A 17,676-nucleotide genomic window follows, 5' to 3' on the forward strand; every position below is an offset into this window, starting at 1 on the left:
TTTGTCTCTTTGGTAATAGTCATTTTTTCATATACTATGGGCTGAGTGTAAGTTTTCTTGAGAAATACGTGTTTAGATCTTTTGTCCATTTTTAAATTGAATTATTTAGGTGGATTTTTTAAAAGAATATTTTTAGTTGTAGATGGACACAATACCTTCATTTTATTTATTTATTTTTATGTGGTGCTGAGGATAAACCCAGTGACTCACTCGTGCCAGGCAAGTGCTCTACCACTGAGCTACAACCCCAGCCCCATTTTTTGTTGTTTTTTCGTTTTCTTTTCTTACTATTGAGTGTTTGATTCCTCATATATTCTGGATATTAATCACTTGTCAGAAGGATAGTTTGAAAATACTTTCTCCCATTCTTCAAATTGTCTCTTCACTCTGTTGGTTGGTTGTTTTGCTCTGCAAAAACTTCTTAGTTTGATATTATTCCGTTTGTCTAATTTTGCTTTGTTTGCCTGTGTTTTAGGGGGTCTAGTTATCTAAGAAATCTTTGCCTAAACCAACAACTAAAGTTTTTCTTCTGTTCTCTTCTAGTAGTTTCATAGTTTCATATTTTACATTTAGATCCTTTATCTGACTTTTTGATGCCTAAAAGACTTTAATTTTGATGAAGTTCAATTTATCTATTTTTTCCCATTTCCTCCTTCCTTCCCTTCCTTTCTTCCTTATTTATTTATTGCAGTATTGGGAATTGAACCCAGGATCATTCTACCACAGAGTTACATCCCTAGCTCTTTATATTTTATTTTTTATATTAAAAAAAGAGACATTCTTGCTACATTGCTGAGACTGAACTTGAACTTGTGATCCTCCTGCCTCCTGTGTACCTGGGATTATACACATGTACCACTGGGCTTGACTATACTTTTCGTTTGTTGCTTATAATTTTGGTGTCATGTCCAAGAAATATAAGGCTTTTCCCTTAATTTTTCGTCAAAGAATTTTACCACTTTAGATCTTAAGTTTAGGTCTTTGATCCATTTTGAGTTAATTTTTGTATATGATATATGGTATACATCCAACATCATTCTTGCATGTAGATTTAAATAAACTTTTGTCATAAAGACAGTCTAAGCCAGGTAGGCATGGTCACATACACTTGTAATCCCAGCTACTTAAGAAGTTGAGCAGAGGGATTGAGTTTGAGGCTAACCTAGGCAATGTAGCAAGGTACCATGTCAAAACAAAACTAAAGGACTGGGGGTGTATCTCAATGGTAGAGTGCTTGCCTAGCATGTTTGAGGCCCTAGTTTCAATCGCCAGTACTGCACTCCCCACCCCCACCCCCACCCCCAAAATAAAAACAGACAAAAATCTGATAATAAAATTTTGGATTCATTTAAACTACAAGGACTGTTGAGTTAGATAAATGTAGACTAGTTTATATTTTGTTTTGTTGATATAGTTTTTAAAGTTTTCTTATTTCAAGAGAAAGAATAGCTCTCTTTAAAGGATAGGGTTAAAATGTCTAAAAGGCATGTTTAATTCCTAAATCTCAGTCTCTTACCTGGAAATAATATATTTGCAGATATAATCAAGTTAAAAGGAAGTCATACTAGACTAGATTAGAAGCTTAACCAAGGACCAGTGTCCTTATAAAATAAGGGAGATTTGGACATGTGAAGGCAGATGTGAGGAGATTGGAATGATACATCTCCAAGTTAATACTAAGAATTGCCAGTATCCACTAGAACCTAGGAGACTGACATGGAGCATATACTGCTTCAGAGTCTCCATACTGAACCAACTCTGCCTACACCTGAATTTTGGACTACCAGCTTCTAGAACCTTATGGGAATACATTTCTATTGTTAAAAGTCACTCAGTTTGTAGCAATTAAAGAAGTCCTGGGAAACAAATACAGATTTTGGTGCCAGGAAATAGATCGCTGCTATAACATCTAAAAGTATGAAAGTAGCTCTGGGATTGAGTAATTGGTAGAGACTGAAAGAGTTTTGAGGTACTTAACAGAAAAAGCCTAGATTGTCTTGAAGAATATGGACATTAAAGGCAGCTCTGGTGAGAACTTCTGTCATTTATAGAATACATGAAGGCTCAAATTGAATTAAGGAAGATGTTATTAGATTCTGAAAAAGAGGTGAATCTTGTTATAAAGTGGCAGAGAACTTGACAAACTTATGGTTTACTATTGGGAAGGAAATCAAACTTGGAAGTATTGAACTTGGACATTTAACTGAGGAGATTTCCAAGCAAAGTATGGAAGGGGCTACCTAATTTTTCCTTGCTGCTTACAGTAAAATGTGACAGGAAAAGTAGAAATTGAAGAAGGAACTACTAAGCAAAAAAGGAACCAAAGCTTGATGATTTTGAAATAATACTTAGGCTGTCCAGGTAAGTATTCTCTGGAGAAAGGATCAAGAGTGTGGCTAGACAAAATTTTTGATGGAGAAAGTAGGTATGTGACTCAGTAATCTCAACAGAAATGTTACCAGCTTTGAAAAGGTCAGAAATGGAATAAAATTAAGAAAGGCTATTGGACTTCTGGGATCTCACTGATATAAAATGGCTGCAAACATATGTTCACCTTTAAGAAAAGGGAAGAATCAGCTGGGTGAGATAGTACATTCCTGTAATCCCAGTGGCTTAGGAGGCTGAAGCAGCAGGATCGCAAGTTCAAAGCCAGCCTAAGTGACTTAGCAAGGCCTTAAGCAATTTAGCAAGACCCTGTCTCTAAATAAAATATTAAAAGGGCTGGGGATGTGGCTCAGTGTTTAAGTGCACCTGGATTCAATCCCTAGTACCAAAAGAAAAAAGAAAAAAAAAAAAAAAGGAAAAGAAAAATGACTCTTAAGGATGGCTGAAAGCCCAGCAGAGCTGCCAAGGGCAACACAGAGGCTGGTGTAGCTTCTGCTGTGACCACAAATCTAGTGGGCATTGACCAAGGGGATGGGGCCACTGTCTCCTTAATTCTAGAGGGCAGGGCCACCACCCCTGAGGGCCAATAGGGTGGGACTGCTCTGGCAGACCTAGAGAAAAGAACATCAGAGCCACAGATGGTGATTATTGGACACTGAAGTATGATGTTCCAAGCTTACTTTGGATTTATTCCTTCTATACTTTCCCCTTTTGGAATAGGACTGTCTGTTCTGTACCTGTACCACCATTGTAGTTTGGAAACAGATGATTTATTTTCTATTATCTTAGTGTGTAGATGGAGAGGAATTTTGCCCCAAGTTGGACCATACTCAGTCTCACCCATAACTGATTCAGATTATGTCTCAATGAGATTTTGAACTTAAATTGATGCTAGAATGTTTCGAAGGTTTTTGTTTTGTTTTGTAATGGAGTAGATATTTTGTACATGAAAAGCACATGAATTTGGGGGGCCAGAGAGTAGGTAGGATTGTGTTTGTCAAAAAGATACAATGAAGCCGGATATGGTGGTGCATACCTGTAATCCCAGTGACTCTGAAGGCTGAGGCAGAAGGATCTCAAGTTCAAAGCCAGCCTCAGCAAAAGTGAAGTGCTAAGCAACTCAGTGAGACCCTATCTCTAAATAAAATACAAAAACAGGGCTGGGGATGTGGCTCAGTGGTTGAGTGCCCCTGAGTTCAATCCCTGGTCCCTGTTTCCCCCCCTCATCCCACCACAGAATACAATGAATTCCCAACCCCCAGTACCTATAAATGTGACCTTATTTGGAAATAGGGTCTTTGCAATACATTCAAATTCAGGTGAGATTATTGCTGCATTAGGGCAGGCTGTCACCTAATAAATGACTATTGTCCTTATGAGAGAGATGTGGACACAGACAACACAGACGACTTTGTACGAAGATAAAGGTAGAGATTTGGGGTGAAATGTCCAAAGGCAGTGTGCACCAAGTATCGTCACAACCACCAGAAGCTAGGAAAGAGGCATGAACAAATTTTGCTTCAGAGTGTCCAGGAGTCAACTCCATTAAATGAAATGTGGACTTCTGGCCTACAGATCTGTGTGGAAATAAATTGGTTTACCATGATTTGATAGTGGAAGCCCTAGGAAGCTAATATACTATCTCTACACGTTCTAATAAGAAGAGTATAGTAACTAAAGGAATGCTTTTCAACCCCCCAAAAGAATTTCTCAGAAGATATTTCTTTTGTTCTTTGTCATTGTTTTTATTGGCTTTTCGTGTTTATATTTGACTTGTTTGGGGAAATTTTTATTTACTGAATGTGTTAATATTTGAAAATTCAAATGTTTACTTTTCTGTACCTATTGATATTTATTAAATCTTCATAGCATAACATTAGATTTTTAATGTTGATTCATATCAGTGACATCTGTTAAAATCATTTTTCAAATGTGGAGTCTTCCCAAAACATAAAATTAGTTTGTATTTAAAATTTAAATTGTGAGAAATTTAAAATGTGGATTATTCTGGGTAGAATGTTTTATCAGTATTTCAATTTTGGTCATTTCAAAGTTATTAAAATCTTATAAAATTATGTATTTAAATCAAAAGGAATTGGGGCTGGCGTTATGGCTCAGTGGTAGAGCTCTTGCCTAGCACATGTGAGACACTAGGTTTGATTCTCAGCACCACATAAAAATAAATAAATAAAATAAAGATATTGTGTTCATCTACAACTAAAAAATATTTTTAAAAAAGGAATTAAAATCATTCTTTTTCTGAGGTATTTAATTTTAAAGTAAACCCTGTTTTTTCACATTGATGTTTGGGGAATGATAAGTATATACGTTACTTTTCGAGGAAAAGGCAATATTATAGCAAAAAAGGAAAAATTTATATAACTTATAAGAATCCCTGATATTTATAACACCCTGACAATAATTTTCATATTTGCACCTTCCAAATATATACATGAGGTACTTAGTTATCATGATTAATAATTATACTTCATTCCTTTTATGCATTAAATAGGCCATCTTTTAATAGCAGACTGCTTCCTGGGAATGTTTTAAAATATGCAAAAATTGGCTGTCACATTTTTCTAAAGTGAAGTTGTAGCTGTACAGAGTCAGTCCTTTTAAATTACTGAATTACTTTTTTTGCCTATTTTGTTTTCTTTCTTCAGCACGTAAATGCACATCATGCTTATGAATCTCAAATCTCATCAATGGCAAAAGCCATGTCTAGATTAGAAGACGAGCTGAGACATCAAGAAAATGAGAAAGCAGCAGTATTAAGTGACTTGTCTTCTCTTAGGGAACTTTGCATTAAACTTGATTCAGGCAAAGATGTTATGACCCAACAGTTGAATTCCAAAAGCCTTGACTTGGAGAGGGTAAGAACTAAAGAGAAGTTGTCTTGGCGCATTGTTTTCTGGAGTCCTATTCTAATTGTTTTACTTTATTTATTTATTTATTTTTGCATTATAATTCTTAATACACCATTATATCATAATTTATCATATCTCTGATTATATATTATATATTTCAGGTATGTTGACACCAAATTCACATCTTCATACATGTATTTTGTATAGTGATGAAGGTCTCCTTTCACCATCCATGCTATTCCCCTTCTCCCTCCCTTTCCCTCCCATCCCTATTCCCTATCTAGAGGTAATCTTCCTCCCTTGCTCTCCCTCCCAACCCCACTTTGAGTCACCCCCCTTATATCAAAGAAGACATTCAGCATTTGTTTTTTGGAGATTGGCTAACTCTAGTTGTTTTACTTTGCCATTTACTACCCAATATATTTGTTCCCCTTTATAGCAGTTACTTTTGATGACAGGATGTTGTTTTGGGGTTTTTTCGTTTTTGAGACAGGGTCTCGCTAAATTGCTTAGGGTCTTGGTAAGGCTGGCCTTGAATTTGTGATCCTCCTATCTCAGCCTCTTGAGTTACTGGGGATTATAGGTGTGAGCCACCATACCCACCTGATGATAGAATGTTAACTCCAGGATTCTTTACCAAGATTTCTTTGGCAAACATGGCAATCAAATTAGGTGTTCTCTGTTTTGGAATGGGTGGATGCTTAGAGATTATGAATTTTCTCACTATAGATTAGAAACATATCCCAATTTTTCTTTGTTTAAAGTTAGACTTCAACAAAAGATTGAGTAATTCATTGCTTCCTAAGTGAAATACTTTTTCTGATAAAAATCTCAAGACATTTAAGTCTTCATTTAATTAACAAATTTACTTTGCTAAAACTTCCCATTCCAAACCAAGGTGTTACTTTAAATACCCTAGGATATGTTTTCAAACATGAGTGTTCTCAATGTTTACTCATCTAGTAGTGTGTTTTCAGGTTCTCAAAGTGACTGGTTTGACTATGTAGTCAGTATATTTGGTAAACCAGAGGACCTCATGCTGATGGTGCGGGTATATTTTAGGATTTTATGTTAAAGACCCTCTCTTGACAACGAAGTATGAGTGAGAACTGCTTGAGGGTTGGAGAATATCTTTTAACTAAATAAGTCCTTAGAGTAGCAAAGATTATTTTAAAATGAGATGTTCTTATAATTGAAAAAATGGTTTAAAATATTTAACCAATACCCCAAATGAAGCAAAGGATGGGTAAATAGTTCTGCAGAGCTATATTGTCAGATAATTTTTCAAAGTCTAAAATTATACTGAATTAATCTTTGCTTTTCCTGTAGGCTGTGGTAGAATTAGAAAATATGAAGTCAGAATCAGAGCTGTTAAAAAAACAACTGTCAAGTGAGAGACACACGATTAAAAACCTTGAATCATTGTTGGCTACAAATAGAGATAAAGAATTTCATACTCGTTTAACCTCCCACGAGAAGGATACAGAAATTCAGCTACTTAAGGAGAAGTTAACCCTTTCAGAAAGCAAAGTGTAAGTGTCATAAATCAACCTAGATGAGAAAAATACTTGTTAAATATAATTTTTTTAATTTGGGGGAAGATAAAGTGTGAGAGTGTGAATGGTGGTACGAAACCAAAATATTTGATGTATCTGTCTCCTGCTTTGGAAATTCAGAAGAGTAGCTCAGGGGAGATTATGTTTAGAAATGTAGGCTTGGGTATCTTCACTGCCAAGGTGGTACCTGGTGAGAGTGAGTGAGAGGGTAAACTTCAGGTAAATGCCCAAATGTGAGGAATAAAGAGAGAAGTCAGTGGAGGAAAGAGTGTGTCGGGACAGGAAGATGGGTCTGTGTCTCAGCTATGGCTGAGAAAAAGACAAAAAAGAAGGGATTTGACACTTGTTAAGTGCATTGATTACTGTTGGGGAGACTGATAATGACCTCATTTTAGATGGAAAGTTTTGGGCATGTTTGTTGGGAGAGGGGAGGAAATCCAGAGTTGAGAGTGCAAGTAGAAGAATGGGCTTTTAAAATAAGTTTAAAATCTTTTCATGAGGCAAAAAGCAAGAAAGAGCCAATGAAGATACTTTGTGTCTTGGGTTATAGTTTGTGTTGTTCAAATTTGTTTTCCAGCACTTACTGCAGTACCTGACAGATATTAGAAGCTCAGTAAATGATAAGTAAACTAAATGAATGGAAAAAAAAAACAAAAAACTTTGTATTAGAAGTTTAGAGAATTATTATAGAAAAGTCTTGATCTTATATTTTCCTATCCTTAAGAATCACCTCCATTTGTGTTTATTGATTTTAGAAAAAAACCTATAGCACTTGACTCAACAAAATGAAACTTTTGTTTTTTATTTCTGTGATCTTTAAATTTATTTTTAAGAACTAGTCAAAGCCGGGAAAATGCCATGCTCCGATCTAAAGTGACACAATTACAAACAGATTATGATACTATGAAAAGGCAGATTTCAACTGAAAGATATGAACGGTAAGAAAATAATTTTAAGTCCCAGTGAGGTTTTTTTGTGGTTGTTGTTTTGAGGTTTTTTTGTTTTGTTTTGTTTTGTTTTGTTTTGGTACCGGGGGTTGAATTCAAGGGCACTCCACCACTGAGCCACATCCCCAGCCCTAGTTTGTATTTTATTTAAAGACAAGGTCTCATTGAGTTGCTCAGCACCTCTCTTTTGCTGAGGCTGGCAATCAGCCATCCTCCTTCGTCAGCCCTCTGAACCGCTGGAATTACAGGTGTGCGCCATCGCACCCAGCTAGCACCAGTGCTTTTATGTATTCTCTGTTCTGTTCCAAAAAGGATTTAATATGGCTTGCAAACAACAAATTTTGTTATCACGTTAATATATAAAGTCCCTTGGTAATTATTCCTAAAAAGGCAACAAGTAATGTGAAAGATAACAACCTGCAGTAAATAAAATAGCAAATGTTGTATTATTGTTTCCTGTAGTGTTCCACAGGGCAAAAGTAGAGCAATATTTCAGAGGGTATAGATAGATAGTCAACAGCAACCCCTCCAAGAGCCCCCTAAATATAGTCCAAGTTGAATAATTACTAATCATGAATGTGATGATGATCATCATCATAAGAGCAATTAACAAATGTTTGCAGGCCACTATGTGTGTGTCTGTTAATCCTACTAACAGCCTTTTATAGCAAACTGGTTACACAGTTGTAAGTGACAGAGCCAACACTAAAATGCAGGAGTATTGGTCCAATTCTAAAGAAACTGTGCTCTTAAGCTCTACAATTTATATTCCTTACATCTTAATCATTTTCATACTCCTATTTTGGTTCATTTGCTTTATGTTGAAAAATTCAATCCCCAAATGTTATAAACAAATGAGATCTGCTTTAAGAATTAAAATCAGTATTAACTTGTGTGTACTAAAATTTCAAGGGTAACAGGATAATCTGAGGGAGAAAAGTCTAAGAAAATTCCTTTGAGAGAGTAGTGATGAAAAAAAGTTTGAGAAACACTGAGCTAGGTGGAAATCGTGGATACCAAAGAACTCAAGGCATAGACTTGAGGTCTTGGCCATAGACTCTGAATAGCCCACAAAGGAAATGACAGCATAATCATGATGCTTGCTGGGGGGTGGGGGTAAACCCAGAATCAGAGAAAATGGACTTTCATTTCTGACAATGGCAATTCTGAGGCAGGAAGAAGGAAGAGGGCTAGATTTGTGTGCATTGAGAGATGGGAAAGGAAGCCATTGAGGAGGAAACAACTTGGAAGCTCTTTCCTCTGAGGAGCAAGCATAGTCCTAGGGCTTAAGTGAGAAATTAGTGAAGTGCAGATAATATACGATTTCCCTTACACAAAAGTTTAAATGGTTGTTTTTTAAAGTAATGAGAAGGTTGGGTTTATATACCTAAAAACAGGAGGTAATTTGCCACGTAAGGGTGATCTGATAGACTGGAACTGAATATATTTTAGTGTTCCTGTCCTTCTGAATTCATCTTATAGAAGTTCACTATAAGATAAAAAAGAACTTGTTATTATGGAGTGTGCCCCTCCACGATAGTCTTGATATCGTGTTTCCATTATAGGCTAGGCACTGTACCACCTGCTAAGAATACCAATTAAATAGGGAACTCAGATGAATAACTAATTCTCAGGGAGCACATTATAATGAGGGAGACACACTTGTATATAGACATTATGTAATTGCAGGTATAGAAGTGAGTATAGGATTTGATTGACCCACTGGGAAATGAAATCTGTCCTAGCCTACATCAGTAAGCAAGGGTCAATTTAGGGTATGTTGGAGGTGTTGGGTACCTGTGGAATGTGTTTGTCTGTAAATCCTACTAACAGCCTTTTTTGCCTATATTATAGCAACCTGTGGTCACACGGTTGTAAGTGACAGAGCCAACACTAAAATGCAGGAGTTTTGGTCCAATTCTAAAGACTGTGCTCTTAAGCTCAACAATTTATATTCTTTATACCTTAGTCATTTTCATACTACTATTTTGGTTCATCCTCTTTATGTTGAAAAATTCAATCCCCAAATGTTATAAACACATGAGATCTGCTTTAAGAATTAAAATCAGTATTAACTTGTGTGCACTAATGTGTGGAATATCCAACAGAAACTTGTATGTGGATCCAAAGCATAGGAGAGTACTGGCACATAAAAAAGCTTAGGAAAAGAGAATGTAAACCTAGCCCAAAGAGCACCACCATGTGAAATATAGGCAAAAGAGAAGGATTCAGTAAAAGAACTGAAAAATGAATGTGTAGGTTAGAAGGAGAATCAGGAGATGATAGTGTCAGGAAAGCCAAGAGTGGTTAGCAAATCCCACAGAAAGGTCAAGTCAGGTGAGGAACTGGCTTGCTATCGTGGAAATATTTAGTTTTTAAGAACACATTAAACAGATTTTGGTGTTTTTTTAAAGTATAAAGAAGAAAATTAAAATTATAACTTCTCCCTTCCACTATTAGCATTTTTAGTCATGTGTTTGTGTATGTGCCTATGTGTGTCTGTCTGATTGTAAACTTAGTATTCTTTTTTTGGTAACTATTTCATGAGCATTCTATTTCTAAAATATTATTTTAATGATGTCCTATTATTACAACATGATTATAGTATAATTGCTTTGAACAGTCTCTTACAATGCATATTATTTTTAATTGAAATATTTTACCTAGTGCTTAAAAATCCTACAAAGACATAGGATTCAAATTTAGTAGAAATGCTAGGGCAGGGTGCAGTGATGTAGTCTCACCTATTTGGGAGGCTGAGGTGGAAGGATCACTTGAACCCACAAGTTCAAGACCAGCCTAGGCATCATACTGCAGGACCAAACAAAAATAAAATAAAATAAATTTAATAGAAATACTAATTAATTAGGGATAGGGATATAGCAGAGTGGTAGAGCACTTGCCTAGCATGTGGATTCAAATATGGATTGCCTAGCTTCCTGGATTCATTCTCCACTACCACAAAAAAAAGAAGAAAGCATCAATTAATTAAAAAAACACCAAAAAGCATCTGATGTTTGCATGTGCCACTTTTTGAGTTTTCATAGTGCTTGAATATAATCCGTCTTATTTGATCTTTTCCCACAGAGAACGAGCAGTCCAAGAGATGCGTCGACATGGTCTTCCTACACCACCCCTTAGTTCTACTCTGAAGTCTCCTTTACAGTCTCCTGAACATATAAGTGTATAGTTATTAGAAAAGTAGGTATCTAACACCAAGGTCAGGCAAAACATCTAAGTTGTAAAAATTCAGGTAGTTTTCTTTGTCACGGGAGGGGAGATTGCCTGGAAAGGTGTTCAGGGGAGCTTCCTGGAATAATGGGAAATATTCTGTTTTGGTGGGGGTGGTTCTATCAGTATCTACAATTGCACTCATTAAACCGAACATTCATGGCACATGCATTTTATTTTATGTCATATAGTTCAGTGGTAGATTACTTACCTTGCATGCACAAGGCCCTGTGTTTAATGCCTACCACAGCAAAAAATAGAGATAAACAAAGCAGCAAAAATGCAAGATAATAATATGAGGCATTATAGGAAGGTATTTGATAAAGTACAACGTTCAAGATACTAATAATAACTGGTAGAAGTGTAGGCAAAGACACATAATTGTACATGGCATGGTATATTCAACTTGGCTGGAATGTCTGGTTGTGGAGAGATAATGAGGGAGGAGGAAAGTTTGGAAAGTAGAGTCAGAGTACACAAAGTATATTGAATGTGAAGACTAGAGATTGTAGACTTTATTCTGTAAGTCAGGGGAGCCATTAAAGGTCCTTCTGTCTATAAAATGGGTACCAAAAAGGGGATAAGATATAAGAATTAGGGCTGGTGTTGTGACTTAGAGGTAGAGTGCTTACCTAGCACGAATGAGGCCCTGGGTTCGATCCTCAGCACCAAATAAAAATAAGTAAGTGAAATAAAAGTATTGTGTCCAACTACAACTAAAAAAAATAAGTATTTTTTTTAAAAAGATGTAAGAATTGTTTTCAGTGGATTAACGTCACAGCCATGTTTGAGCCATATTGGAAAGGATAGAAACTAAAGGTAAGGAGATATGTAAGAGGTTTGAAAAAGATTAGTGTAAGCAGTTTAGAATCAGTATTATAACATTGAAAGCTAGGGCAGAATTTTTAAAGTAAATTGTAACATACTTAGAACAAGACACCATATCTATACAGCTCAATGAATTTTCAAACTGAGCCTACCTAACTCAGATCAACAAACAAAATATTACCTCTTGTACTGTCTTATAGGCACTAGCTCTGCTCTAAAAGTGTCTTCACTGTCACATATATTCTTTTTGCCTGTTTGGACACTTTATAAATGAAAACGTAGATTTCTGGCTTCTTCTCCTCAACAACATATTTGTGAGATTTGTCCATCCAGTTATGTGAACTTGTAAATCATTCAGTCTTGTTGCTGCAGAATGAAATACCCTTCTGTGAACTTGCCACGGTTCATTTGTTCATTCTGACAATGGTATAGTTCCCAGTGTGGACTTTTACGAAGTGCTCTGGGTATACCTCTTAGGGTAAAATTGTAGGCTCACTGAATATGCATATGCTCAAACTTTAGTAGTTATGGCAAAACTATTTTCCAAAGTAGTTGTAAAGACAAGTTAGGATACATTTGACTGAGGGTCAAAGGGATATGCTAATTCTTTGGAAATTGGAATGAATGGGAAAGAAGCATGAGTCAGATCCAGAGTTTGACAAGTAGTGACTGTGAATAATGCAGACTCATTGACAAAAATAGTTACATCAGTCTTTTTTAAGTTGATGTGTTTGTTTGCCTCCTTTTAATAGAAGTACTATATGTAGAAGATAATTGATATTTGCTTGAGGACTCAGAATCCTTATTATGAACTTAGTTATGTGCTATGCTTTAACATAACATGCTGACACCCCTGTGTTTGTAGGGCCTGGGTTTAAATAATTCCTGATTGATTGCCTTTATGTTTATTTATTTAAAACATTTATTTTCCTCTCACTCAGTCTGAGTTCTGTGTTCCCACAACTTCTAAGTTGCTGTGTTACTTTGAATGTGGTTAGGTGACAGTTCACCTTCTTACTATAAAGCATTGTACAGTGTGATAGATGTTTTCTCATGCTTGATTGACAGTTATAATTTTGATTAGAAGCTGGCAACCTAGAGTCTGCAGCCCAAATCCATCCCACTGCCTGCTTTTGTAAATTAAGCTTTATTAGTGCATAGCCATGGTTTACAAACTAGAATACTTTTCTCCAGCAGCAGCGTTGAGTAGTTGTGATAGAACCTATGACCTACAAGTCTAAATTTATACCCTAGCCTTTCACATCATGTCACCTCTGGGAACTCACTCATAACCTGTGAGGACATAATCATGAAAAGGCAAATAATTCCTCTACAAGGCCTGCCCTTGTAGACCCCCTAAAAGAATCTTGGGAAATCTCAGGAATCCACAGACTTTCAGAACCACTGATAGGGCAATCCCTCAAGCTGAGATCAATTAGAAAACTTTTTTTAAGTGGCTATAAAACATAACATGAATTTTCCCATTTTAACTTTTTTTTATATTTATTTTTTAGTTTTAGGTGGACACAATATCTTTATTTTTATATGGTTCTGAGAATCGAACCTAGTGCCTCATGCATGCTAGGCAAGCGCACTACCACTTGAGCCACATCCCCAGCCCCATCCATTTTAACTCTTTTAAGTATATAACTCAGTGGCATTAATTACCTTCACAATGCCATTTGGCTATCACCATTTCTAAAACCTTTTAGAAATTCCCATATTCATTAAGCAGTAACTCTTTACTTTTTTACACCCCCACTTTCTCAGCCCCTGGTAACTTCTAACCTACTTTGCTATCTCTATGAATCTACCTATTGTAAATTTTTATATAACTGAAGTAATACAACATTTTCCTTTTATGCCTGGCTTATTCTGCTTAGGATGTTTTCAAGGTTCATCCATCTTACAGGATACCACATCTTATTTTTACCTTTTAATCAGTGTTTCTACATTATGGCTATTGTAAATAATGCTGCTGTGCACATTGGTGTGCTAATATCTGTTTTTCTTCATTTTCAAATTTTTTGGAGTATACCCAAGAGTAGAATTGCTGGTTTACACAATAATTCTGTTTTACCTCCTAGGAGCTGCCAAACTGTTTCCCACATTGCTGCACTATTTTTATGTTCCCATGATCACTGTACAAAGGTTTCCTTTCTCCACAGTCTCACTAATACTTGTTATTTTTTTCCTTTTAACTGTCCTATTGCATGTGGATTAGAAAACTTTCACAACCATTAACAAATTCACAGTTTTAAATTTGGTAATAATTCACAATTGAGTTTCAAAGTATCCTAATGAGATTTTTGACTAGTAATCCATTCTTATTCATATTTTCTAAATATTGTCACCAAAACTAATTTTAAAAAATTCCCCCATGTGCACTCAGAATTGAAGTGCTCGGCCATGAAATGATTTTTTAGACTATTGTTTCTCTAAGTAATTAAAATATACAATCTAATTTTCTTACTTTTTTGACTGTTGTATCTGATACATGATTTTTTTTGAGAATTTTTTAATATTTATTTTTTAGTTTTCGGTGGATTCAACATCTTTATTTTTATGTGGTGCTGAGGTTCGAACCCAGCGCCCAGCGCATACCAGGCAAGCACGCTACCGCTTGAGCCACATCCCCAGCCCTGATACATGATTTTTAAAAAGTATTTCTTAGTTGTCAATGGACCTTTATTTAATTTATTTATATTCAGTGCTGAGAGTCGAACCCAGTGCCTCACACATGCTAGGCAAGCACTCTACCATTGAGCCCCAGCCCCAGCCACTGGTATATGATATTTGAGATAGAAAAAAACTAAAATATTTTTCCTACTTTTATACACTCTTCAGCGAAACATTTTTAACACCACGTTCTCTATTGTACACTAACTGGGTGTCTTGTCATTTCCTTCTTACTCTTTTTACCTGAAAATAGTGTCAGATCCCATTGGGAAGAGGTTCGGTCCACAGGATTCCTTTCTCACACTTTAGATACCAGTTGTAAGCCCTAGGTTGTAACCTGAGCTTCTGACCTACCTACTGTAAGTCCACTTTCCCACAGCCTTCTCCCTAAATTCAGTTAATTTGCTAGATGGCTCACAGAACTCTGGGGACACACTTTACTTACATTTACCTATTACAAAGGATACAGGCAGGTGGAAGGACAAGGTACCAGGGAAGGGATATAGAATTTCTATGACCTTTCCAGGATCAACTCCAGACACCTCCTGGTGTTCAGCTTCTGGAAGCTTCCCAACCTAGTCCATTTGTGTTTTTATGGAGTCTTCATTACATAGCTGTGAATGATTAGATCAACTCAGCCTTCAATGCTTTTTCCTTCCCAGATCATGCCTTGGTCTTCCTGGTGACTGGCCCCTATTCAGAAGCTATTTAAGAGCCCCTCAGCCACAGTCATCTCATTACCATAGAGAAGACACTACTATCGCTCTGGAGATTTTAAGGAGCCATCTGCCAAAAAGCAGGGATAGAGACCAAATATGTGTTTCTTCTTATATCACACTGTCACTTATGCTGAGAAAATGTAAAATTCAGAAAAGATGAATAAGGAAATCAGAATCACTATTTTAAAGTATAGAATAGCACTTTTTAATTTGAAGAAGTAGAACAGTACTTTATATATAATCTGTATTTGGGGCATAAGGTTTTATTTGGAGACTATATTTTTAAAACATAATTGAATTTCAGTTTTTTATGGATACATTGAATAAACTTGTTTATTGTATATCTCTTAACCCACCTTCTCTCCTACTCTTTTCAGAATAATGATTTTCCATGAGTTTCTTTATGGATATTTAAAAGAACACAACAGTAATGAAATATTTGAAGTACTTGTTCCTGAAAATCATGAGCATTGACACAAATTCTACCTCTGGCAACTTTTATTTAAATCACTGAATATTTATGTAAAAAGTTTGGTTGAAAAGAACTCTATGTATATTTTCATATGTATGACAAAACAAAATATGTATTAATAGTGCTTAACTGATGTGATATGTATATTTTTATTATTCCTGACTTAAATTACTCCTTAAAATGTGTTTGTACTGTGAATTAATATAATGTATTGTGCACATTATGCTTTAATAATCTATTTCTAAATGAGCCATGATATATGTGTGTAAATATTTTACAGTACTTATTTTTAAAGTGTTTTTAGTTTTCATGCCTCTGTTTATAACCAATACCTTAATCTACTCACAAAGAATTATCATTTTGATTCTGTGCTGTCAAGCTTTTTCCTTCTGAATGTAAAATTAATTATTCACAGATTTGCTGTCATCAAGGGGAATATATTCAAGTCTAGTCTTAATATCAGAGGTCTTGATAAAATAATTACCATGTGTCATTAATTATTGCCAACCAGAAGAATTGTGATGGGAAATATAAATTTGTATATTATATACAATATTGAATTATTTTGATTGTCACATGGGCTCTTCATATAATGTAGATTCTATCAAAATCAAGCTAAAAGCTATATTCAGAATTTTGTAAAACAATAGAACAGAAATTTGGAACTTTTTTCCAGTGTATAAAATTCCTTGGTATGTTAGCCTAAAATTTCAGAATATAAAAGTAAATACAGTAAAATATTTTGTTAAACTTCCAATATGTATTCAATGATATTAATTTTTGTTTTTAATCTTGATGTTGTAACTTACCAGTCTTCCAGAATAGTATATAAACACGACCCTTTGGCATAGAAATTGAAACAGCTTTTTACAATTCATTTTCAAGGTTGTAATTTAAAGGAATTTAGGTATATGCATATGTTAATTTAAAAAATACAAAATAGAATGTCAGATACAAAAATGAATCGTGTTTAAACTGTACACATCTGAATAAAATCCTGTTCTAGCAGATTTCATTATGATTGAAAAAGAACATAAAAACTAATGAAAGGAAAATGAAAAATCATTTACTTATGATGTATTTTGTTTCCTTGCTGGTTTAATGAAGTGGAGTTCACATGTGTACTGGAGGTTGGCAGTGCGCTTTTTCTGTAACCTGTGTGCTGTGTGTGTTCAGAGTGTGCCCTTTGCAGTACTTCAGTGTTCAGTGTCTTGGGCATAAGGTGGCCTACTTTCACACAATCTTTGTAATTTTATGTAGCCTATCTCCTTTGCATCCATGTATTGTAGCAAAATACAAGGGAAGTGGGACTATTTTCAATGTCATGGAAAATCTTTTAATAAATATATGTAAATAAAATGAAAAACATTGTCCCCACCTTTTCCCCCAAAGCAGTAGCATGACATATTTTGTTAGATATTTCATTTTTAGTTTTCTGTAATTTAAAATTGTATAGCTTGCCATAAAATTGTTTTCATAACCATGATTCTACAATTTATTTTAAAAATGTGTTTTATCTTAAAATACTAAATGTTCTGACATTTTACAGATATTTTAAATTTTGTTTTAAATAATTTTAAATTATGGAGCTTGACAGATTTACCAATAAACATTCCAGTTGATTTATTTTTCTTGTTCTTATAAATATTTTAAAAACTTTTATATTAGCAATGTTCTTAAATCTAAAATTAAATAAAATTTATTCAAATCAAATTTCATCATATTATGATATCCCTGAACTAGGTGCCAGGCACCTTTTTTTCCTTTTAAGGACTTTCATTTATTATCCAGTTAGTTCAAAATAGAAGAAATGAAGTCAAAATTTCTGTTAATAATCTGTCAACAAATTGCATAAACAAATGTGCATGTATTGTGAATAGATGTAAATTTTTTCTACTTGCAAATGCTTTTGTTAAGAACATTAATTACCATTAGACTATGGTACCTGCCCTCTATCTTAATTAGTGCCTTGTGGATATACATGAAGGT

The 17,676-nt window shown here is 35.0% G+C and overlaps 1 protein-coding gene across 3 annotated transcripts in view; it reads left to right on the forward strand.

Moving 5' to 3' along the window:
• Positions 1 to 17,314, forward strand: part of Cep135 (centrosomal protein 135) — a 69,738-nt gene extending 52,424 nt beyond the window's left edge. The window contains exons 21-25 of one of the 3 annotated variants that reach the window (XM_048784524.1): positions 5,052 to 5,261; positions 6,585 to 6,787; positions 7,645 to 7,749; positions 10,846 to 10,959; positions 15,159 to 17,314. In XM_048784524.1, coding sequence (XP_048640481.1) covers positions 5,052 to 5,261; positions 6,585 to 6,787; positions 7,645 to 7,749; positions 10,846 to 10,948 — 621 coding nt within the window. In that variant the 3' untranslated portion in view covers positions 10,949 to 10,959; positions 15,159 to 17,314. Of the gene's footprint in view, positions 1 to 2,264; positions 2,615 to 5,051; positions 5,262 to 6,584; positions 6,788 to 7,644; positions 7,750 to 10,845; positions 10,960 to 15,158 lie in introns of those variants that run through there. The other 2 variants (XM_015482127.2, XM_048784525.1) reach the window with 2 other exon arrangements.
• Positions 17,315 to 17,676: the final 362 nt, after the last annotated feature.

The sequence above is a fragment of the Marmota marmota genome, unplaced genomic scaffold (assembly GCF_001458135.2).
Source record: "Marmota marmota marmota unplaced genomic scaffold, marMar, whole genome shotgun sequence".
In the NCBI taxonomy this organism is placed as follows: domain Eukaryota; kingdom Metazoa; phylum Chordata; class Mammalia; order Rodentia; family Sciuridae; genus Marmota; species Marmota marmota.